Source organism: Antechinus flavipes, chromosome 6 (assembly GCF_016432865.1).
Source record: "Antechinus flavipes isolate AdamAnt ecotype Samford, QLD, Australia chromosome 6, AdamAnt_v2, whole genome shotgun sequence".
NCBI classification, from domain to species: domain Eukaryota; kingdom Metazoa; phylum Chordata; class Mammalia; order Dasyuromorphia; family Dasyuridae; genus Antechinus; species Antechinus flavipes.
Window position 1 is genome coordinate 221334775 of NC_067403.1, and position 24084 is coordinate 221358858.

Sequence of the window (24084 nt, forward strand, 5' to 3'; positions counted from 1 at the left end):
TCTGTCTCACATTTCCGAGGTAACTCACTTCTGCTTTACTCATAGTCTACAGTACTTGGTATCAATTCAATGTCAAGAGACTGAAAGTTAAAGCTCATCTATAGAGTCCTAGAGTCACAAAGGCAACTTTTGAAGACTTTAGCCTGAATAGCCTTTAAATAACCTCGGGACACCTCCATTCCATGATGGAGGTCAGAAGAAGACTCTACTGAAGGAAGCTGAGTAGTAAGTTTCCAAAAATATTGATAACTATTTCAACATAATTGTTTTCCTTGTAATCCATGTATTTTATGCATTTAGAGGCAGTTAGGTAGAACAATTGATAGAGCAATGGACCTGCCTCAGGAAGATCTGACTTGAAATCCAGCATCAAAAATTTGCTAGCAATGTGTCCCGGGAGAAGTCATTTAACTTCTGGCTGCCTCAGTTTCCAGATTTGTAATATAGTGAAATAGCAGTCCATACCTCTCAAGGTGTCATGAGTATAAAATGAAATTATATATGTAAAGTGTTTTTGCAAACTTTGAAGTGAGATTTAAAATAATATTCTGAAAAGAAGTCCATTGGTTTTGTGAGACTACCAATGTCCATGACTCAAAAAAGATTGAAATCCCTTGTTTTAAAAAAAATCAAAGAAGACTAAAACCTTCTGTGAACTGACAGAGGGAAATAAGCAGAAATAGAAAAATAACATATATAACTTCAACATTTTAAAGAAAGAATTTTTAGTTACACACACCTGAATGGCATGTAATTGCAAATGACCAAGCTTGGTCCTAGAGAACAGATTAATAATGATGATGTTAACAAATATTTATCAAGTGCCTACTATGTACTAAGCCCTGCTAAGCATATTCCAAATATTATCTCATTTAATCCTCTTAAGAACTCTGGGAGGTAGATGCTATTTATTATCTCCATTTTACAGCTAAAGAAACTGAGACTTGCCCAGCATCACATAACTAGTGACTCTAAGGTGAGATGTGAAACTCCAGACTTCCTGATTCCAGATGGCATTATGCTATTCACACTGCAGCCCCTCAATAAAAGGAAAAGCTCATTCTTCCTACTTTGCAGAGGGGGGGTGTATTCTATTAAATTCAATTGTTGTTTTGGGTAGTTTTGCTGCTCTATTTTTTTGCTTACTTTCCTCCTCCCTCCCTCCCTTTATCTCTTCCTTCTTTCCTTTCTCCCTCCTATTTTCTTTCCTTTCTTCTCTCCTCTCTCCCTCCTTCACTCCATTTTCCTTCCCTTTCTTTCTTCCTTTTTCTCCTCCTTTCTCTCTCTTTTTTCTTTCTTTCTTTTTCTCTTTCTCTTTCCCTTTATCTCTTTTCATTCATTCTTTTTTCTTTCTTTCTTCCTTTTTTCTTTCTCTTTTTTCTTTCTTTCTCTCTCACTTTTCCTCTTTTTCTTTCTCTCTCACTTTTGTTCTTTCTCTTTTTTCTTTCTTTCTCTCTCTTTTCTTTCTCTTTCTCTTTCTTTCTCGCTCTTTTTTCTCTCTCTTTCTCTCTTTTTTGATCTCTCTCTCTTTTACTTTTTCTCTATATATATCTTTCTCTCTTTCTTCTTCTTCTCTCTTTTTTCCTCCTCTCTCTCTTTTGATCTCCATCTATCTCTCTCTTTTTTCTTCTCTCTTTTCTTTCTCTCTCTTTCATCTCTCTTTTCTTTTCTTTTTCTCTTTGATCTCTCTCTTTATCTCTCTTTCTCTCTTTTTATTCTCTCTCTTTTTTCTTTCTCTTTCTTTCATTCTCTTTCTTTCTCTTTTGATCTCTCTTTTTCTTTTCCTTTCTCTCTCTTTCATCTCTCTTTTCTTTCTTTCTCTTTCTCTTTTTTCTTTCTTTCTCTTTTGATCTCTCTCTCTTTTTCTTTCTCTGTTTTGTTTTCTCTCTCTTTTTCTTTCTCTTTCTCTCTCTCATTCTTTTTTTTCTTTCTCTTTTTTCTTATTTTCTTTTTCATTCTCTCTTTTTTTTCTCTCTCTCTGTCTTTTCTCTCTCTGTTTTGTTCTCTCTCTTTTCCTTTCTCTCTGTTTTGTTTTCTCTCTTTTTCTTTCCCTTCCTCTCTCTCTTTTTCTTTTCCTTTCTCTCTCTCTTTCTCTTTCTTATCTTTCTACAAAAGGCATTTTTTCAGGTAGGAAACAAGGAAAGCATTTATTTTGGAAATGAAGTTGATGTAAACCAAAAGATGTTAATAAAATTTCTAAAAGACTTGTGGCCAACACTATACCAGACACACCTCTTCTCAACAGACAACATAAACAACTGCAAACCTCACAAATCATAGAATTTAAGAGCTAAGTGACATTTTAGAAATAGCCTAATCTGAATGCTTCATTTCACATATAAGGAACTAGATACCCAGGCAAGGCAAAGTGTCTTGCCAAAAGTCAATGGCAGAGTTTATAGTGGAACCTTTATCTCTAGCTTCTTCAGACAAAGGTCTTTCTCTTAGTCCATGCTGTCCTTTCCTCGGTTTCTATGTCTTTGTAGGTCTCTGAGAAATGAACAGCAAGCCCACCCCAGTGGGTCTCTCCTGGCAACCCATTTTGTTGCCATCTATACCTGATCTGGTGCTGAGATGATACCAGCTGTCCAGGGGTCACAGTCCCTGAAGTGAGCATACATGATCAGTCCTGAGAAGACTGCACAGGCCAGAATTATCCAGAGACCAACTAAGTTAAGATAGAGAGCACTAAAAAAGAAAAGATGAGAGGCCTGTTAATAATGGAGTTCATTCTCAAGAGGCTGATGTGAGCATCAAGTGAGATAGCATACATTTTAAAACATTTAGTAACCTGCAGACCACTATTAATTTGATAAGCTTTGGATAAGTCACATATACAGTAGTGTATCTAGTTTTGTGCACCATCTTTCAGGAAAGACATTGGGCAATTTAATTAAGCCAGAGGCAAGTCACCAAGAAGCTCCAAACCAATAACATAAGAAATGGGTGGAGGATTTCTTTTCCAACCTGCAGCAAAAACCATTTAGGAAAGCAATAGCTATGTTCAAATGTTTGGTAGTTCTCTATGTAAGAGCAAAAAAGATATTTTGCTTGCCTCCAGCAGATCAAACTAGCTCCAGTATCTGGAAATATACAGAGATGAAGTTCAACTAAATATAAGGAAGATTTTTCTAATCATTAAATTAAATATTTAAACTGGACAAAAGTGGGATGGGATGCCTAATTAGAATGAGAGGATTCCATCATTGGAGGTTACATAATTTCAATCAGAAGAGAGTTCAAAGGTCTTCTAGTCCAAAGCCCCTTAAAACTATGAGTTGGATCGTATAATGGAATCATGTAATGAATGTGGGGAGTCTTGAAATATTTGACAATGGTAAAAGATTTCTGAATGTTCTTTGTCCTGGAGTATCAAATAGTCTGTCGATATTTAAATTTTTGTGTAAAAATAAATAAGCATATCTATCTCATTAATATGCAAATTTGCTTTTGACTTTAATATATAATAAAATTATATATGCCAATGAATTGTTTTAAAATAAATTTCTTTATGATTTGTTATCAATAAATGTTTGATTTGTATACCTATTTTATATATCTATATATCTGGGGTCACAAAAATTTCTCTGGCAATTGGAAATGGAAAAAGTTTAAGAAGCCTTTATCTAGTTGAACCTCCACTAAAATAAGCAATTACTTAACAAATGGTCCCCTATCTGCTACTTAGAGGAAATAAGATATTTTCTTTTCCAGGTGAGCCCTTCATTTGTGACCTTTATAACCAGCTTCATATGGATTCTATTTAAAGAAACAACTTCTTTGGCATTATCAAAATCCTTTTGTGTAATTTTGCTGGATAAGAGAGTACTTCAAAGAAGTCATCTACTAAAGAACAAGATTTAGAATTTTTTTTTTGTTTGTTTTAGAATTAGGAGGAAAAGGAATAGTAATAGAAAAAGAGTAGGAAAAATAGGAGGAGGGGGAGGAAGAGGATTATCTTAACCATAATACTAGGCAACTTAATTAAACAAAAATCCATGTGAAGCACAACTTTTCAGGAACACAGTTCCTGAAAAAAAAAGAAAGAAAAAAAGATCACTTTGTATATGGTGACACCTGTCCCCGCCCCCCCCCCTTTCTCTCTCTCTCTCTTTCTCTCTCTTTCTCTCTCTTTCTTTCTTTCTTTCACAAGGCAATTAGAGTTAAGTGACTTATTTTCTCAGAGTCACATAGCTAAGTATTAAGTATTTGAGGCCAGATTTAAACTCAGTTCCTCCTGAGTCCAGGGCTGGTGCTCTTTCCACTGCACCATGTAGCTGCTCCAGTGAAAAAGATCTATAAAGAGATTTTTCTTAAAGCAACCTCAGTAACAAAAATACATTTCAGGATCAAACAGTATCAAATCTCTTGTGATTTAGCCATGTTTAGTGAATATACAATAGCATATAAAGATAACTTGTATTCTGTGTCATCAAATTAATACTACAGCTTTGAAAAATCAAGATGCAGATGTTCCTCTTGCTACTTGTATGATATTGAGTAAGTAACTTAACCTTTTTTGTCCTTGATTTCTTTATTTGATGAAGAAATGAAGAAATTTTGGGGCTAGATAGTTTATAAGATCCCTAAATTTTTTATCCCATCATCCTTTGAGCTGAAATTGAACTCCAACTAAACATCCTACTGCTTTGTGACTTCAGGCAAATTTATTTTACCCTCTTTGGGCCTCAGTTTCCTCACTTGAATAATAAATGGACTGAACTAGTTTCTGAGATCCCTTTCATGTCTACATCTCTAAATCTGTAATCTTTTGATCATTGCTTCTGATGACATCATTAATGGGTAATGTGCTAAAAATCACTTCAGAAGTATGCTATTGAAATCAAAAGCATAACACCTAAAATAAATATACTAGATTCAAACAATTTTCTGCCACATCTCAAAGACCCTTAATTCCTATTTCATTGGTATACCCATTGTTCCTTGATCATACATGACATGTCCATTTCTGCCACCATTCTTTGCTGCCCATCCTCAAAATCACCTAAAGTCCTGCCCTTTAAAAAGCATATCAAGTTTTAACCACTTTGGTAAGTTTTTACCATCTGCTGCAGCCCAATTCCCCTTCTCCATGTCTTATCACCTGAAGATATCCCTGCTACTCTAGCAATTATTAGATTAGAATAAATCATATCTACATAGAGCAATGGCACAAGAAAATGATCTACTGCAACCCTCTCATTTCCCAAAAGGGGAAAGTGAGAAATGAAATCATGCAATCAATGATTGGTACAGTTAGTGCTCAAATATCAGTCTTGATTTTAATCCCACAACCATTTAATTGTCTGACTACTATCCTAGGTACTAGGGATGCACATATAAAAATGGTCCCTGCTCTTAAGACATAGTTTATTGCTATTTCCTTTATACTCTATTGCCTTCATATGATTTATCTTCTCAACTTCATGGAAAGAAGCTCTTAAATCTCAAAGAGAATGCCTTATGTCTGAGCACTTAGCTTATGTAAAGAAGGTACTCAATATATGCACATGCTCAGGCATACAATAGGTGTTCAATAAATGCATTCTGGAAATGATAATGATGACAATGATGAAGAATAACTTACATCTTAGCATGTTTTTCTGTTTTGCATGAGATGCATCTCTGTATCGTGGATTGATTAACACCATAGATGCCGAGCCATGTAAAAGTTCCTCCGACAGCAACTGTCCAGAAGGTATGCCTTCTCAAGGGATCCACATCAAAGCTGTGAGAGAGATGCACATAGATCAGGTCATGTTCCATGATTACAAGATGCTCTTGTAAGCAATAAGGAAAGGTAGCCCAAAGCAGAATAAAATCATATTAAACATACTCAAGTATTTCAAGTCGAGACCCATTTTTTGATTGATCTAATACATTCTGTAATCCACCAGCACGTGCTGTTCCTTGTATAAGAACCGTCAAGAACCCTACCACCATGACGACCATTTGAAATGCATCTGTCCACACGACTGCTTTTAATCCTCCCTGGAATAAATAGAAATCATGTGAGTTCTTCAGATCAAAGATGAGAAGAGTCTTTGGTTTGTTCCCCCAGTTCCCTGTTCAGAATTACAAGGAGGTTTTATCTTATGAAGTACCGGATCAAAGATGCAAACCTGGAAGAGACCTTAAGAAGCAATCTCATCCCACTTTTTCATTTTGCATATAAGAGAACTGAAGCCCAGAGAGGTTAGTATCTTAATGACAGAAACAGCATTTGAAACTCTAAATCCAGTGTCTTTTCCACCATACCATACTCCCTGAAGTTTGAATCCTTCTATTATTTTCCCATGGTCTTCTTCCTGTCATTGTTTCTTCCTTTTTTCCAGTTAAAGGGATAATGCAGATAAGACTCAAATCAGTCATTCTGAGATTCATAGAATGTTGCAGCTGAAAGGGAATTTCATTTCCCTTGTGTAAAATGAGGGGTTTAGACCAAAATGACTTCAGAGCCCTAAGAGGGGTTGACTTCTTTTCAAAACATGACTATGTGTAATAAAATATATGACCTATTCAACTAGGCCTGATAAAGACTCAATCATCCAGATGTTTTGTCTATACTACCCAAATATAAGGTGTATATATATCTTTTAACCATTTTGGTAACAACAACCTCCATGAGAGCCATGCTAATAACCATGTAGCTATTAACTCCATGACTTTCTTAGAGAGTTATCATGTAGAAGTGATGATTATTTATCCTCTTTTATGGTTGATAATAAGAGAAAGGACTTAAATTTCAGTGAGAGATTTTACATTAGTCAGAGTAAATGTTTGTTGAGCCAAATTGAATCAAATTGGATTTAATTCTATAGAGAAATAGAACTTTAAAATTACCATTGACTCAGTAGAAACATATAATCAAATGTTTCAAATTGGAATTCTCATATTCAAATAAATTCAACAGATAATCCATTAATCACCTACTATGCATAAGTACTTTACCAAAACAGACCAGGGAAAGAAGTTACAAATCAACATTTTTTTCTTGATCTCTTCAATGAATGATTGATTGGTTTGAGGTAGTGGTAAAAGATATATTGAATGAAAAGGGGGAGATTTTTTTCAGAAACCTTCCAGAGTTGTTATGAAGCTCAAATGATTTATTTGTAAAGCATCTAGCATAGTTCCTAGAATATAGTAGACACTTAATAATGTTTGTTAGCTTCCCCTCCCATCACCAGCTCTGATCAGCTCAACAATCTTGTAAAATATCTAAGTGCTCTGTGGAAGCAAAAAGTTAAGTGTCTTGCCAAAGTTGATAGAGTTAGGAAGTATCTGAAGCTCAATTTGAACTCAGGTCTTCCTGCTTCCAATTCCAGCCTACTATATGCTGTCACCTACTTGCCGCCTTAAGGAGGTGGCCCTCTAAGTTGATCCTTGAAGGAAAATAAAGGATTTTACTCTGGAATCAAGGAAATGAGAAGAGCAAATACTGCATACTGAAAAGCTGCAAAATCAAATTGTACCTTGCGTGGTATATGTGATGTGCTACTTCAGCCATCCTTAGTTTCTCTAACTGGGAAAAAAAAGTGATATGAGGCATACAGAATGTTAATATGACACTGGGGAAGGAAAAACCAACATGAACAAAAGCACAGGGCCTGGAAAATGGGTCTCATTTTATGGGACGTAGAGAAGAAACAGACTTTAAGGGAGCAGAGGATTTTTCTAAGTGAAAAACATGATGAGATTAATTAGTTTAAATGAAATGATGGCGAACCTTGAACTTCAGACTCAAGAGTTTGAATTTCATCATATATGCAATAAGAAATCACTGAGAAGATATTTTTTTTTCCTTGAGCCAAAGAAATACTTAATGACAGATTATTTAGAAAAAATTTTTTTTCTAGCATTGATGTTTAATGGATTGAGCTAAGTGAGAGTGAAAGCAATGGAGCCTCATTGGAAAGCTATTTCAGAAATTCTAATGCTAGGCCATGAGGATCTGGGCAAAGAGTGATGACAGGGTGAAAGAAAGGAAAAGAAATTTATTTGAAAGACATTTAAAAGCAATTATGAATGTTGGAAAAAATAAAAAAGAAACCTAAGATAATTTGCTGCTTTTAAAATGCATATTGCATGCTATACCTAGTAAAGATATCATATATAAGTTATCTATTATGTGCTAATATATAAAAAAATTCATCATCTAGAAACAGTTAAGTGTGTTCCCACATTCCAAACTACTTACTCATATTTCTTAGGCATGTCCATTTGCTTCCCTAAGAGAATAATATCACAGTTAATTGTTAACATTTACGTAAACATTTTGTTGATACCCTTCAGGATTTGAGGCTAAAGGATTGAGTGAGTGCAGATCAGAATGCAGAAAATAGTTCCAGGTTCACTGATAACTGTCCAACAGCATCATTCAAATTTTGTAAGTGATGACTTTTAGAATTAACTGAGTACCAGTCATCTTGCTCACACATACAATCATGGTTTAACAAATAGCCAGTTGGGAGAATCCATTTTTCTTAGGCAATGTAAATATTGCCTTAGGTGAATATGGTTAATAATGGAAGGAAAAAAAATCCCCACCTTCCTCCTCCCAAAAAGCAGATATTATCAGAATAACATGTAGCCATAGCCTAGGAAAACTTTTCTATTGGTAAATCTGAGTATTTGTCAGGACGTTCTAGGATCAGCTTAAGGGTATATTTTGCTTACTTAGAAGCTATCAATAAAAATGCATTTCAAGAAAAAATATTCATAGTTTGGAAAATATGAAAAATCAAGCCAGCTTTTTCTTTTTCACATAACTTAGAAATGTAGTCATTGGCTCTAGAATTAGTCCTCTCAGTTGTGATTTGGGCAGATTTCATCTTAGGCTGGCAAAGCTTTGCTCTGAGCAGTATATACATACCAGAGTACAGTAGAAGGTGCAGACAATTCCTGTAGCAAAGACAGATCCCCAGAGATGAAAGCCAGTCACTGTGGAAGGCAAAAGAAGTTACAGGAGGTTTCTCTGAAATAATCAAAGAACTTTGCATGGAGACTGAAGCAAAAGAGATTAACTTGGGACAAAATCATCTAATTGAAGGGCTAAGTCTAGCTATAGACTCCCTGAAAAAAAACTAGCTTCCATGAGGTATGCAGCATTGATTTCATATCTTACCACAATCCAGTCCTGAAATCCCATAGGATTTCCAATTGTATAAAGGAAAATAAAAACCAAGGGCACATAGTATGGCAGGGACTCATCCAATGTTTAATTAATCAATCACCAATGAATTAATTAAATTAAAAATTAATCTTTAGGGAAGAGATTTTTTTCACATTTCATACCTTTCTGTCTTTGGTCTGAACTTCTCAACTTATAGGGCTATAGGATAATTTGTTGTTCAATCATTTCAGTCTTGTCTGACTCTTCCTAATCTCATTTGGCATTTTCTTGGCAAAAATATTGTTATTTCCTTTTTCTAGCTCATTTTACAAATGAGGAAACTGAGGCAAACAGAATTATGTAACTTGTCCAGGGTCACACAGCTAGGAAGTGTCTGAGATCAGATTTGAACTGCAAGAGGAGTCTTCCTGACTTCCAGACCTGGCACTCTATCTACTGTGCCACCCAGCTACCCATATACAATCACTTCAAAATCTTTGATAAGAATTGCTGCCATCCTGAATGGATTTTAATAATTGAATAAAACAAAGGGGCCAATCAATAGCACTTGAACTTTATTCTCCCAATTTGAAACCCAGATTTGACCAGTGTGGACACTTCACTAATTCCTGAAACAATCTCTCTTTTGTTAATGGCCTTCAGAGATCTCTGGAAGCAAAAAATTCAGCCCCTGGCACCTAGGCTTCTCGTGATGATCCCATTGCATTAACTAACCTGAACTTTGGAAATTAGACATACAAGTCATCACCAGCATTTCCAGTGTGGTATGATCTCTTTCTTTTAAATCGATATTGATTGAATAACTTTTTCTCTCTATATATAGGTCCACATATCCATTGGTGTATTGGGGAATCACTATGCTTTTGGACAATAATAAGATCAAACAGAATATAATAAATATTTTTGATCCTTTACTCCTTAAAGTTGTAAATATCTATATGCATATTTGAGTGTGTTTTGGGTCATCATGCTGAAGCTGTGTCTGTTGTTCAGTCATTCAACTGTATCCAACTCCACATGAGCTCATAGAGTTTGTCCATGGAGTTTTCTTGGCAAAGATACATGGGTGGTTTGCCATTTCCTTCTCCAGGGTGTCTCCATTTTACAGATGAGGAACTGAGGCAAAAAGGGGTTATGTCACTTTCCCAGGGTCACTTAGCTTATAAGTATCTGAAATAGCATTTGAACTGAGATCTTCCTAACTCCAGACTTGGTGAGTCTAACTACTGTACATCTAGCTGCCCCTAAAGCTGTGTATATGTAATTTGAAAACTTTTATTCTAACTTGCTACAACCCAGTCCTAAAATCCCAGAAGAAATTAATAGTAAGATGTAAAAATAATAATTATAGTTCAATTATTTGGACTCATATGGATAAAACAACTAGCAATGAACCTAAATTAGTTGTTCAAAGTGTTGCTCTGGGCTTTGACTGGAAAATCTTCATCTATGGGAGCACTTAGCCTTAAGAATAGTTTATCATCCTATGTGCATTTTGCAGAAGTCTAGATAAAGACACAATTGAGAAGTTATTTTCCTCACAACTCACCTTGGTTGAGTGCCAAAGCAGGAGCATAAATCACCACTCCGGTATAGAGAATCTGAAGGAGAAGGAAGGGAGGAAGAGTTTTTTGGCAAAAAAAAAAAAAAAAAAGCTGTTGGCTGGCTGGCTGGCCACCAGCATCAAGTGTGGCCACTTCAGCAGTCTACTAAGTCCCCTTCCTTGAGGGTGACAGCACCCTTCCCAAAGCCATTGGGGTTAATAGGACATAATATAATACTTGTGATGATTTTAGACTGTTTTTCTGCTCCCAGTTACCACCTCACAGGAAGGAGTTGGGAAATATCAGGACATAAGTGATAGACAATAAGGAAGGAGAAAAGTAATTATTTCTTTTAGGAACTCAGTGAAATTGGGAATGTCTAGGTCCCTAGATATCCCCCGGGTTGAAGAAGATTCTCTTTCTTCATCCCTATTTTCTCCCATCCTTAATGAGACTGAACAAGATTAGAAGGCTTATTAATCATTGTACTTCTGTAAATGAGTTAAAAGATAATGTGGGCCAGTCCAGAAGCTGGTAGGAGAAAGAGAGGAACGTCAATCTAGAGACAAGGGGTATGGAATGCTCTCAAAGACTAGACCTAGAAGGAGCCACTGAATTCTTCCCCACATGGTGGAATGCTACAAGGAATGCTCCTCTCCCTCCATCCCCATCACCAACATTAACCCATCTACACACCAGCTCCCCTGCTAGTCAATATCTCCCCTGCCAAAGCATTTTCTCATCAGAGCACAATGAACTCCATTTTCTCTAACCATCATCTCCCTCCACTGGCTGAACTACCTGGCCAGAGCACCTAGAGTCAGTAGGAAATCTACTGTAAGTTGCAGAAGTTGGGGATCAACCTTAAAGAACTCCTGCTTTAGGTGACACTGGGCAGTGCTGCTTCATTCCCACTTCCCTCACCTTCTCACTTACGTGGTATCCTAAGCCCTAGCCTTCACCCAGCCTTCACCCTCTTTTTAATTATGCTTTTTCCCTTTCTTGGTCAGTCATTTCATTCATGTCTGACTGTTGGATTTTTTCTTGGCAGAGATGCTAGAATGGTTTTCCATTTTCTTTTCCAGCTCACTTTACAGATAAGGAAAAGTGAGGCAAACAGGGTTAAGTGATTTGTTCAGGATCACACATTCAAAACTCAGGGCAAATTTGAATTCAAATCCTCCTGGGCTTAAATTAAAATAATAGCAATAAATTAAATAAAAGTAGAATTTAGAATCATGACTTTTTTGAAGTACATACAAATAGGTTTTTCCTGACTTGTTATTTCACTGCTAGAGGTATTTTCCTGGCAGGCATCCTTCTCTAATCATTCTAGATTAAGAGTTTCCTGAGGCAGGGAGAAATGGCTTGCTCAAGACCACTCAGTTTCAGAAGATTTTGAAATCAGATTTTTCCAATTCTAAATCCAGTTGTCAATTCATTATGACACACTGACTGTCTGTTTTTTTTTTATCTCTCTCTCCCTTGCCACTCTATATAATACACAGACATTTGTGTAAATTTGTGTAAATATATACATATATAACTAAGTGGACTGCCAGTCAATCAACAAACATTTATTAAGCACCTACTATGTGTTGGATACTATGCTAAATGCTAGATATATAAAAAGAGGTAAAAGGACAGTCCCTGTCCTCCAAGAACTTAATCTAATGGGTGAGATATCTTTATACAAAGCATGCTTTGCGTTCTAGATAAACAAAAGATAATTAATATAATTAATAATTAATTAATATTGATAATAATAATAATAATAAAGGTACTAGAATGAAGAGGGGTAAAGGGTAGGATTTTAATTGGGACTTAAAGGAAGCCAGGGAGGTCAATAGGGAGGGAAGAGGGAGAGAGGGAGAGAGAGAGAGGGCCTGAAACTGAGAAATGGAATGTGTTTTTATGGAACAGCCAGGGGGCCATTATCCCTGGATTGAAAGATGAGTGTCAGGAAATAAGGGATAAGAAGACAGAAAAGGTAAAGGGGGGTTAGGGTATGGTAGACTTTAAATACTAAGCAGAATTTGATCCTGGAAGCAATAGGAAGCCACTGGAGTTTATTACATGGGGTAGGGTTAGGGAGGTGACACAATCAAACCTGAGCCTTAAGAAAATCACACTGGCTACTGAATAGAAGCTAGACATTTAAAAATCCAGACAAATGTCATTTTTTAAACATCATAAGAATCGTTAGATTTATCTCTTCTGAGTGACAAAAGATGATTTCATTGAGGAGGTCTCACAACATTCTAGGTTCTGAGGGGCTTTTATATTTAAGATAAACTATTAGGCTAAATTCTTACTTATTTGTATCTCATGTAATGAATTTGCAAGCTGTGAAAGAAGGGGCTAAAATAAGTAGGTACATGAACCATAGACTTGCTCCAGGGAAAAACACGGCAAAGCATCTAAGTATCCTTGAAAACTATGCTCCTGCCATCCCCAATTAAGAAACTGAATTCTGCTCTTTCCAGAGTGGGTTTATTATTGTTCACTAACAACTCTGAGCATGTGTTCTTTACATACATGACTTGAATCCTCCATGTGCCATTTACTTATTTTTTATTACAACATTTTCTATTTCACTAATGAAGGATGCTCCTTGGTAAAGAAACTCCTTTCCCCAATGTAGATTGACTCTGTTCTACAACTTAGATTTCGAGCATTGTCTTCAGACATTGAGGCCTGAGTCCAGAGCCAACTCACGACATCCAGTATTACCCATTGCTTCTTTTTCTCCATGTGTCACAGAGAGTGAGATATTTTGAAATTAAAAAGACGTGCTTTAAAAATAAAAAGTCATATTCAAACTGTTATATATTATGCCCTAAACATCAGTCCCTTAGCCCTGGATCTATAGTCATGGATCCTTGTAAGTTTAGCCCATGTACCAAGGAGCTTCCTTATTTGCCAGTCTAACTGGAACAATGAAATCTCACCACTCCCCAGAGGCTGGAAAAATGTATTCCCATAAACATTTCCTCTTTTCCTCCCCCTTCCAGCACCCAACCCAAATTTAAATTGATTCTTACCGTCTGCACTATGTAGATTAGTGTGGCAGCATACCGGACCACCTTGTTAAATCTTAACTGTAAATACTAAAGGAAACAAAAAGAAAATATACAAAAAATCAACAGTGTTTTAGGCAGAACTGACCTGGTATAACAGATCAATCATGACACTGAGATTTAAGAGGACCTGCTACCTTGAGATACTTATGACCTTGGCCAAGACCTAACCTCCATATTACTAGCATTCCCTTTATACAGCTTTAACCTTTATTTGCCTTAGTTTCTTATGTATAAAAAAGATATGGATTCTCAATTACCATTAAAATCCCTTCCAGCCTTATAGCTATGATTTCATGAGAGGAATATATATCTATGATTGCATATATGTATATATATATGTATATGGATGTGTATATTTGCATATATACAATCATATATATTTTATTCAATGAACATGAAAAGAAAAAGCTAATAGTTTTGTATATATGTATATATATAGACATTGTACATATTTATATATTATATGTATATATATATAAATGGGTATGGATCTATATATATATACATATTTTACATATAGATACCATCTAAATAAATGTTAAGAGAGACAGTTGGGAAGAAAATTTGACTGGAAATAGTGTCACACAAAAAAAAGTGCTGTATTTGGGGTCAAATAAAAAGGGTCTAGATTCCAGAACTGCTATGTGACCTTGAAGAAGTCTATGACTTGGTTTCTTCATCTGGAAAATTAGGTATTTGGAGTATAAAACCCATCTTGCAGGGAACTATAAGGTTTTTCAAACAAGGGTGAATTAGGGTAGGGGGGAAGGTGGGGAGAAGATCATTGATTGGCTGGTCCTGGGAACAGATCACCTTCCCATTAGTGACACTGAATTCACTTAAAGCCCACTGTCTTCTGCATACCATGGTTGCTTCTCTCATTTGATGCTACAGCCTTCTGATCCACTCCCTGATATTTAGACAAACTTTTCCATAGAACTTTGATAACTGGTCATTGGTGTGGAGAAGAGATTGGGGAAAGCTTTCTGTGTCGGCACCCAGCTGTGCTCTGCTTCGGAGGCATGTTGGAGATTCAAGGAGATAATGAGAAAGAAGGACATTCCCCACCTGGGAGACTGGGCAAAAATTTGCAAAGCATTCTATGGGTGTAATTTAATTTGATCTTTACAATAGATAGAGGATGGGGGTCTGTCAAAACATTAATCTGCATGCACAATCAGCAGTTTGGTTTAGTTCAAGTAAATGCAATCCATTTGGTTAAAAATAGTCAAGTATTTTTTGACTGAATTGAGTGGTGTGGTTAGTTAATTCATTCGCAGCATTAGAAGGAATCCTTAAAAGCTATCTAGTCCAACTCTTTTATTTTGCTGATAAGAAAAATGATCCCACATCTAGTGTTCCTTTGAACTTCTCGGGCTCATTTTTCTTATATAAGCATTAAATGGCAGAATCTGGATTTCAATCTTTGTCTTTGACTCTAAATCCAGCACTCTAGCCTACCACTCTGTTTTTTCTAAGAGTATAGACATCTGGTTACATCTCCCACCTTTTCTACCTTATCAAATGAAAAATGTATATTTTAATGAGTATTTAAAATGGAAAGAAGAATGTTATCATCAAAACTGATTAATGAGGAAGCTCTAAAATTTAATTCCTGAGACACATTGTATAGCTGCTACTTCTATTGTGAACTACTGGAAAATCAATAGGAGAATTTCACATTTTTGCTTCTAAATAACATAGGGAATTTTCTTATAAACACTTACTTTGCCTTAAACTATCCTATAAGAATTCAAACTCTTTTGTATACATGTGTATATGTAAACATATATATATATATATGTATACATATATATGTATGTATGTATATGCATGTGTATGCATGTATATTTATTGGGAGAAAAGGGAAAGAATACTGGAGGCCTAATAATATATCTGTGCTTGAAAGAAAATTTAGTATATACAAAAAGAAACACTAATAGAACTCTCCCAAAGTGGAATGAGTTGCCTTGAGAGTTGTATCTCAGTTTCCCTATATATAAATTGGAGATAAAGATCATTTCTGTCCTATCTCTTTGGGACCAATCTTGACAAAACATGTCAACCCTCCTGTAGTTTCCTGTGAATATGAAAAATTCAGTGTTTGGTGCAGATATGGACCAGTACCAAGGATGTTCTGGAACCAGCTGATACTGACTTAGAAGAGTTGGTTATTAAATTCTCACTATAAGCAATTACACTTTGGAAGCTGACAAATTCTACAAATTAGGATTTGATTTATTGTTTTGTTGATTATCTAGATTAAGAAAGTGCAGGGTAAAATGTTAAAAATACAGATTAAGCTTTCCAAATAACCCGCTGTTAAACATTTGCCAATATACCCCTGGCCAATACCCACTCCCATTCACCAAAACTAGACTATTGTCCCATGGGGACCAAATAAGAGGAGAGATTTGAGAATGCTCTAAGAAGTTTATGACACTTAAGTTTAAGCTTAAGTTACAAATTATTAGTTCACAGACCACATATGTTACTCTTCTGTCCACTTGGTCAGTAGACATTTCCTTCTAAGTGCAGACACATTTTATAGGAAGGTAGATCCATGTAGAGAATTTGGCTGGTTGGTACATTAACAATTAATCTAGACATTCCAAACAGTGATTAATTCCCTTACCTCATAAGTGCTGGTAATCCCAGACCTGTAGAAAACTGGCAGAAAGAGCTCAGAGGTAAAGATGATGACAAATGTATATGCTATGAAGAAAAGCAGGAAGGATGCCCCAAAACGATAGACCTCTGCCGGAGCTCCCAGAACAGTGACTGCTGACATGAAGCTAGCAGTCAAGGATAAAGCCACTGGACCACAGCTCATTTGCTTGCCCCCCACTAAAAACTCTCTAGAAGTCACCTTCTTCCTTTCTTTTATAGCAAAGAATACTCCGATTCCTGAAGAAATGATAAAAAGAGCTGCAAATACAACATAATCCCAAGCTTCAAAATTCTTAACCTGGGAACCTGCCTGTCTTGCTGACATGGTGCCAGGTGGATGTCTTCTTCGTTTCTAGTCCTTACAAAAATATAGGTTCAGGTATGCTGCTCACAAATGGCTAGTCTCTTGCCCAGGAGAAGGAACTCTCAGACCTTAACAGTCGCCAAGGTCGAGAAGCACTGAATGGAGCTCCTGGGGATACTCTTGGGAGCACAGAGCATTTCAAAAATGGAACCCAAAACAGATTTCAATCATTGTCACAGTCCGGGACAAGAACTTGAAACCTGACCCTAGCCTGAGGCTTTTGGTGCAGCCACTGAAGTACATACTTCTACAAAGAAGGATTCAGATGTTCAGAAATTAATAACCAACGGGGGTGGAATTAAACTGGATAGATAACATACTCTTTTATCTCCCAGGTTTTTCCTGGAGGTTAAACATTACTTGCAAACATGAAAATGAGACTGTGTTAAACAGTTCAGCATTTTAAATGAGTGTAGCTATATCAGTAAATAGGAAAAGCCATCACTCTGAGGATTTATTTTTATCATAGAAAGAAACTAAAGTAATCTCCCTGACCAAAAAAAAAAAAGGGGGGGGGGGGAGTCGGGTTATTGAATGAAACATTTGCCCTCCAAAATTTGGAAAATTTCTAAAAGTATAGATTAGAGGAAAAGAAAGAGATCTGAGAGATGATCTAACCAGAAGTTCTTAACTGGGGAATGTGCAAAATTCATTTTGTTTTAAATTTTGTCCACTGTGTCAATATAATTGGTTTCCTGTGCATTCTTATGCATTTTCAATATTTAAAGACATTCTTCTGAGAAGGGATCAAAAGGATTAGGCAAATAAATTTCTTGTGTCAGGGATTCCTTTGGCTAAGTTACTCTGAGGAACCATTTTCTGATAAAGTCAGTTATCTGCCAAAGGTAATATAGAGCCAAGATTTGAACTCAGCTCACTTAACTCTAAATACAGTATTGATTCTGAAGCCATCTTGTTTAACCCATATCTGTATCCAAAAATTAATTTTTCACACAGCCAATCAAATGAGCATCATTATTTGAACACTCCAGAGCTAGGACTTTCAATTGCTTAGATACTTTGCTATCATCTCTTACTTTGACCTAACTCAGTTCTTTAGTATGCTAAAAAGATAGGAACTTTCTTAGAAGCCATTCCCCAATTGATAAATAATCAAAGCATATGAAGAGACAATTTTCATGTGAAGAGATTAAAGCCATTTCTAGTCTTAGGTATGGCTTCATATCTCTCAGATTGGATATGATAAATATTGAAGGGGATATGGGAAAACTGGGACACTGATGATGCATTGTTGGTGAAGTTGTGAATTGATCCAGCCATTCTGAGAGCAATTCAGAACTATGCCAAAAAAGCTACAAAATTAGGCATATCCTTTGATCTAGCAGTGTCTCTTCTGGGTCTGTATCCCAAAATGATCATAAAGAGAAAAGAGGACCCACATATGTAAAAATGTTTGTGGCAGCCCTTTCTCTAGTAGCAAGGAACTGGAAATTGAGTGAATAAATGTCCATTAGTTGGAGAATGGCTGAATAAAGTATGGTATATGAATGGAATGGAATATTATTATTCTATAAGAAATGATGAGCAGGCTGATTTCAGAAAAGCCTGGAAAGACTTATATGAAGTGATGCTGAGTGAAGTAAGCAGAACCAAGAGAACATTATTAAATGATGATCAGCTATGATGGATTTGGGTCTTTTCAACAATGAGGTGACTCAAGACAATTTCAATAGACTTGTGATGGAAAGTGCCATCTGCACCCAGAGAAAGAACTATGGAGACTGAAGGTGGATCAAAGTATAGTATTCACCTTTATGTTGTCATAATTTGCTTGTTTGTTTTTTCTTTCTTGTGTTTTTCCCCTTTTGATCTGGTTTTTCTTGTGCGGTATAACAAATATAGAAATATGTTCAGAACAATTGTCCATGATTAACCTATATCAAATTGCTTGCTGTCTTGGGGTGGGGAAAGAGAGGGAGAAAAATTTAGAATATAAGATTTTGCAAAGGTTTTGCAAAAATAAAATAATGTAAATAAGGCAAAGTAAATAGAGGGGAAAAGATAGGAATTTTCCAATTATGTTTCTTATGTTGACTTAGAACCAGGACTTTTAGAAAATTAGATCCTGGCAAACTTCCTTAGGAAATATTAATACTCTGTGTCAATATCTGTTTTTATGTATTTCACTTTTTTTCTCAACTTCAACAGTTCGATTAAATATATCATGTTAAAGATGACCCAATAAAATATCATATTTTCTCATTTTGATTTTTTGTTCTAATTTGATATAAATTTTGATCTCTGTTCTCCCAATTCAATAATTGGATTACAACTAATTCAGTAATGATTCCCATATCAGGATGAGAGGAGAGTGAGAAGCTCACCCTCTTGTGAGTCTCTAGAAAACCATTATTTATTTAAAAATTTTTTGAATTCTAAATTTTCTTTCTCCCTCAAGACCTTCCCCTACCCATTACAAAGGAAAGAAAATTACTGCCAATAACTTTCCATATTAACCATGTTTTGTTTTGTTTTTAAAGTGAGGATAATAAAGTGGGAGAAAGAAAGTGGGCCTCAGTCTGCAGTCAGTGTTTATTAGTTCTTTCTCTGGAAGTGGATAGCAATTTCCATCACACGTCCTTTGGAATTATCTTAGATAATTGTCAGAGGCACTAAATCTTTTACAATTAGTCATCATTAGAATGCTATTACTGCATACAAGTTTTTCTATTTCTATTAATGTCACTTTGTGTCAGGTCACCATTTTTGATGAGAATATTTGTGATATGTACTCACATAAGGTTTCTGAATAGTTCATAAGGTTTTAGCCTCTCATTTCTTATTCCAGAACTCTATTTCAGCATCTAAAGACCATTCAGCATCTTAAAGTCCTTTCTCCTCATCTCTTTCTCTTAAAATCTTTCCTTTCTTTCAAAACTCAGCTCAAATACCAAGTCCTCCATGCAGCATTTCTAGAATTCACCGTGAACAGAGTAGGCTTGAGGTCTGGAAGACATGAATTCAATTTTACCTCAGATATTTATCTTAGTGACCTTCTCTCAGCCTCAATTTCCTTATGTGTAAAATGGCGTAACAGCATGATATTGTTTTTGGTATTATTTTTCCCTAAACCTTAAGTTGTTGTTACCTTCTTCCCCCATCTTCCCCCAGTCCCCCAGTCCCAATGATCTTGTATTTATTTTCTATGCAGTTGCATATATATATATATGTATGTATGTATATATATATATATATATATATATATATATATATATATATAAAATATGTTCTTTCCCCCAGAAAATATAAAGACCTTGAGGACAGAGATTGTTTCATTGATGTCTTTTTACCCATGGCATCCAGCCCAGTTCCTCACCTATATTGTTCAATCATTTGATCATGTATGATTCTTCCTGACCCCATGAACAATCCCGGGGTGGGTTGCCATTTCCTTCTTAGTGGATTAAGACAAACAGACTAGATCCAGATCACAAAGCTAATAAATATTTGAGGCCTGATTTACACTCCGTCTTCCTAACTCCAGGCCCAGTGATCTATTCTCTGAACCCACTCAGCTGCCTCCCTGTGTATAGTAGATTCTTAATAAGTGTGGAATAATTGTTCATGCATCTGGAAAAAGCCAAAGACATTTCTAAATGCCAACAATAATAAATAGTATTGAAATGGTGTCTGGGGTTGGCAAAGCCCCCATATACAATGTCTCATGTAAGCCTCAAAATAGCCATTTTTTTGCCATTATTCTCTTTTTATAGTTAAGGGAATTGAGGTTAAGAGTGATTTGATGATGTGCCCACAGCCACATAACTTGTGTGTGTCTATTCAAAGCAGGATATCTGATAACTCCAAAGATAATTTCAATTATTAATAAACATAATATCTTCCAGTTCTTCCTGCACACACCCACTGAGATTTCTCTCCCTGGTTATTACAGTTGATTTGATGAGGGTTAATGAAAAACTAGGTTGTTTAATATTTTTCTTTTGGGTAATGGCTAATATCTATCCTAAATTTAGACTTGCTTTTTTTCATCAAAGTCCATGAGTGCTACGATAGCTTCCTAGATATGTTGGCCCTCTTGGATTTGACATCTTTTCAATTTAATATTAACACTGCCCAAGCTTTAATTTTCAACTTGTAGGCCATGTCCAAGTCATGTGAATATTGGTAAAATAGCATGTAATTACCTCCATCAAGGTCTTGGGGTCAAGTAGAGAGGTTTGTAATATAAGAGTTGATGAAATCTGCCTAAAAGTCTTTTGCTGCTCACTTTAACTAGCCTCTTTTTGCAAACTGTCAACTATATGTTGCCTTTTGGGTTCAAAATGGGGCATCTGATTGGTATGTGGTAATAGGATATGAAATTCAGAGCATAAAAGGACCTACTGGGTTCCTGATTTTACAGGTGGGTACTGAGGCGTAGAAAGTAAGTGACAGAGTAGACTTCATTGGATTTAGAAATTAGATTTCGAATTTAGAAACTAGATTTAAAATTAGAATTTGGAAATTGAATTTAGGATTTAGAATTAGAATATAGAAATTAGATTTAGAGATGAAATCATTGAGTCCAACCCCCTCAACTTTATAGATAAGGATACTGAATCACAGATAGATTAAGTGATTTGTTTAGGATAATAAAATTAGAAGGTATCTGGGGTAAGAGTTGGATATCAGTCTTCTGATTTCTGGGCCAGCACCCTACTGTTCCCTGATATTTTCCTTTAGGAATAACTTATAAGTATACAGTTTCCTGTTTATTTACTTACAACAACCTTAGAGGCACAAAGTATAAAATCTTATCTCCATTTTTCAGATTTGAGCTCTGAAAGGATAAGTGATTCAACCAAGATCACATAGCTGGTAAGTGGCTAAAACAGAACCCAAATCCACATCTTTGGATTCTCTTTCCATTTTATTACAGTTGTCTCTGGAACAAGAATTGATTTTAGCAAACCTGAAAAGATTTCACTTTTCCCAAGGAAAATTTTTCCTATCATCTTAAAAAATAAGTGTACATTCTAACAGGAAACAGAGTTTGAAGCAGAGCACCTTGTCCTAAAATTCAAGATAACATGGATAGCGAGAAATAAATAATAGTTCATCGATTTCACACCCTCCCACATCATCTCGGGGTCTTTCATAATCATCCTGGGGAGAACAGGAAGCCCTTTACACAAGATAGCTGGCTCTTTTTTCTTCATTGTCAGTTTGAGAAATCAATTCTTTAATTCTTAGCAGCAGGTTTCTATTCTGTCCCAGAAGCAAGTGAAATTATCCTGATATGATAAAGGGGGATTTTTGGAGAAGTCAATAAAAAGCCTGGGGAGAAGGTTTTTTTTTTTTCTTTTTTTTTCTTTTTAATTTTTAATTTAATAATTACTTTATATTGACAGAATCCATGCCAGGGTAATTTTTTTACAACATTATCCCTTGTACTTGTTTCTGTTCTGATTTTTCCCCTCCCTCCCTCCACCCCCTCCCCTAGATGGCAAGCAGTCCTATATATGTTAGATATGCTGGGGAGAAGGTCTTAAAGAGACAGACTGTAGCATCACAGAAGTGTATAGCCAGTAGAAACCTCAGCATATATTCATGAATCCTTTTCTGTTTTTCCTCCAAGTGCAACTCTTTTCTTTCCCTAAATATCTTGCATTTAACTAGCTTGGATTTAGTTGAATTTATTCTTCATCTACTTTCAGATGTAGTTAGTCTGTAAAATGAGGATATAATAATATCACCTACCTCCCAGGGCTGTTATGAAGAACAAATGAGAAATAAATTATAAAGGGCTTAATACAGTTCCTGGCACATAGATCCTGACCAATAATCAGTGAGCTATCAGCCCTAATTTTGTGTTATCTGTAAATATAACTACACCATCAATTTCATTTTCTGAGTCACTAATAAAAATATTTAAAATAATATTAAAATATTATTATTATCATATCTCTGATTCTACACAGATGAATTTGGAACTCACCTAACATTCAGGCACAAAGATAATTATTAATTTCAATGTCATTTTGGAAAAAATTCTCCAATATGATTTACCTCCCTCTGCACCTGGACATCAATTTTTAAATCTATTTATTAATGTTGTTGTTGCCGCTGCTGCTCATCCTTCATCCTCAGAGAGGATCATGACATCAGGGAGGCGATGACATGACATGTGAGTGAATTGAATTTAAGTGAGAGAAGACTGTGCAAAGTCACCAGCCCCGCATTTTCCTTCAGCACCATCTGGCAAGATCTAGATCAGAATGACGGGAGGTGAGCCTGGATGCTGTGCATTTATTAATGATTCAGATAATGGCATCCATGATCTATTTATCCAATTTGCAGAAGATACAAATTTGGTCTGAGGGAAATCGTTATTACACTAGATGATGGTCCAACCCTAAAGAGATATTGACGAGAAAACTGGGGTGAATCTAGTAAGATGAAAAATAACAGGGTTAAAATCCATCTCCATAAATATAAAAGGGGTGTTCATGGTTAGCTAGCTGTTTGAAGGAATATTTAATCATTCTTCAATCATTATGACTATTCATGAACCTATTTGAAGTTTTTTAGGCAGAGATATTAGAGTGCCATTTTGTTCTCTAGCTTATTTTACAGATGAGCAAACTGAGACAAATAGAGTTAAACTTCTTGCCCAGGATCAGGCAACTAGTAAGTACCTTCATTAAAAATGCCAAGGTCATCTACTGCATCTTAGGCTATCACCGGTCATCCTGATTTTTGTCCTCTCACTGAGTTGTCCTGATTCTGGAACTTTGTCCAACTCTGTCTTACTTAACTACAATTCATTTACAAGTCAAGCTATCATCTGTGATATAATTAGTCCTCTTCAAAAATAAAGGATAAACAACCATCAAGGGGTGTTGCCTGGAAGAAGGATTAGAGTTGGTCTCTTTTGTCCCTTGTAATAAGGGATAGAGATTAAAGATGGATACTTTTAGACTCGATAGCCTGACAAATCTCCTAACATCTAGAGAATGATCCTTTTCAAGAGAGAAAAGATTCATTTTCATTGAATGGATTCTAAGAGACTAGTTTGTTGTAATTATTTGGAGAGCATGCAAGGGACCAGATTACTAAGGAAATCTTCTGCAACTCAAATATTATGATTCATGTTGAAACACCAATAGCACAATCTCATTAGAATATGAGATTCTTAAGGGCAGGTGCCATTTTCAAAAGTTTTGTCTTTATCTTCAGCATCTGATGCTTAATGGATGAGTGCTGAATTAAACTGAACTGACTGCAGGGGTCCTCAAACTACAGCTGGAGGGCCAGATGCAGCAG

At 35.8% G+C, this 24084-nt stretch overlaps 1 protein-coding gene across 1 annotated transcript in view; it reads right to left on the reverse strand.

The window, feature by feature from the left end:
* Positions 1-16947, reverse strand: part of SLC5A12 (solute carrier family 5 member 12) — a 36594-nt gene extending 19647 nt beyond the window's left edge. The window contains exons 1-7 of the mRNA XM_051964856.1: positions 16399-16947; positions 13725-13790; positions 10686-10737; positions 8876-8943; positions 5837-5991; positions 5588-5728; positions 2559-2688 (exon numbers count right to left, since the gene is read on the reverse strand). Of these exons, the coding sequence (XP_051820816.1) occupies positions 2559-2688; positions 5588-5728; positions 5837-5991; positions 8876-8943; positions 10686-10737; positions 13725-13790; positions 16399-16758 (972 nt within the window). The 5' untranslated portion in view covers positions 16759-16947. The remainder of the gene's footprint in view (positions 1-2558; positions 2689-5587; positions 5729-5836; positions 5992-8875; positions 8944-10685; positions 10738-13724; positions 13791-16398) is intronic.
* Positions 16948-24084: the final 7137 nt, after the last annotated feature.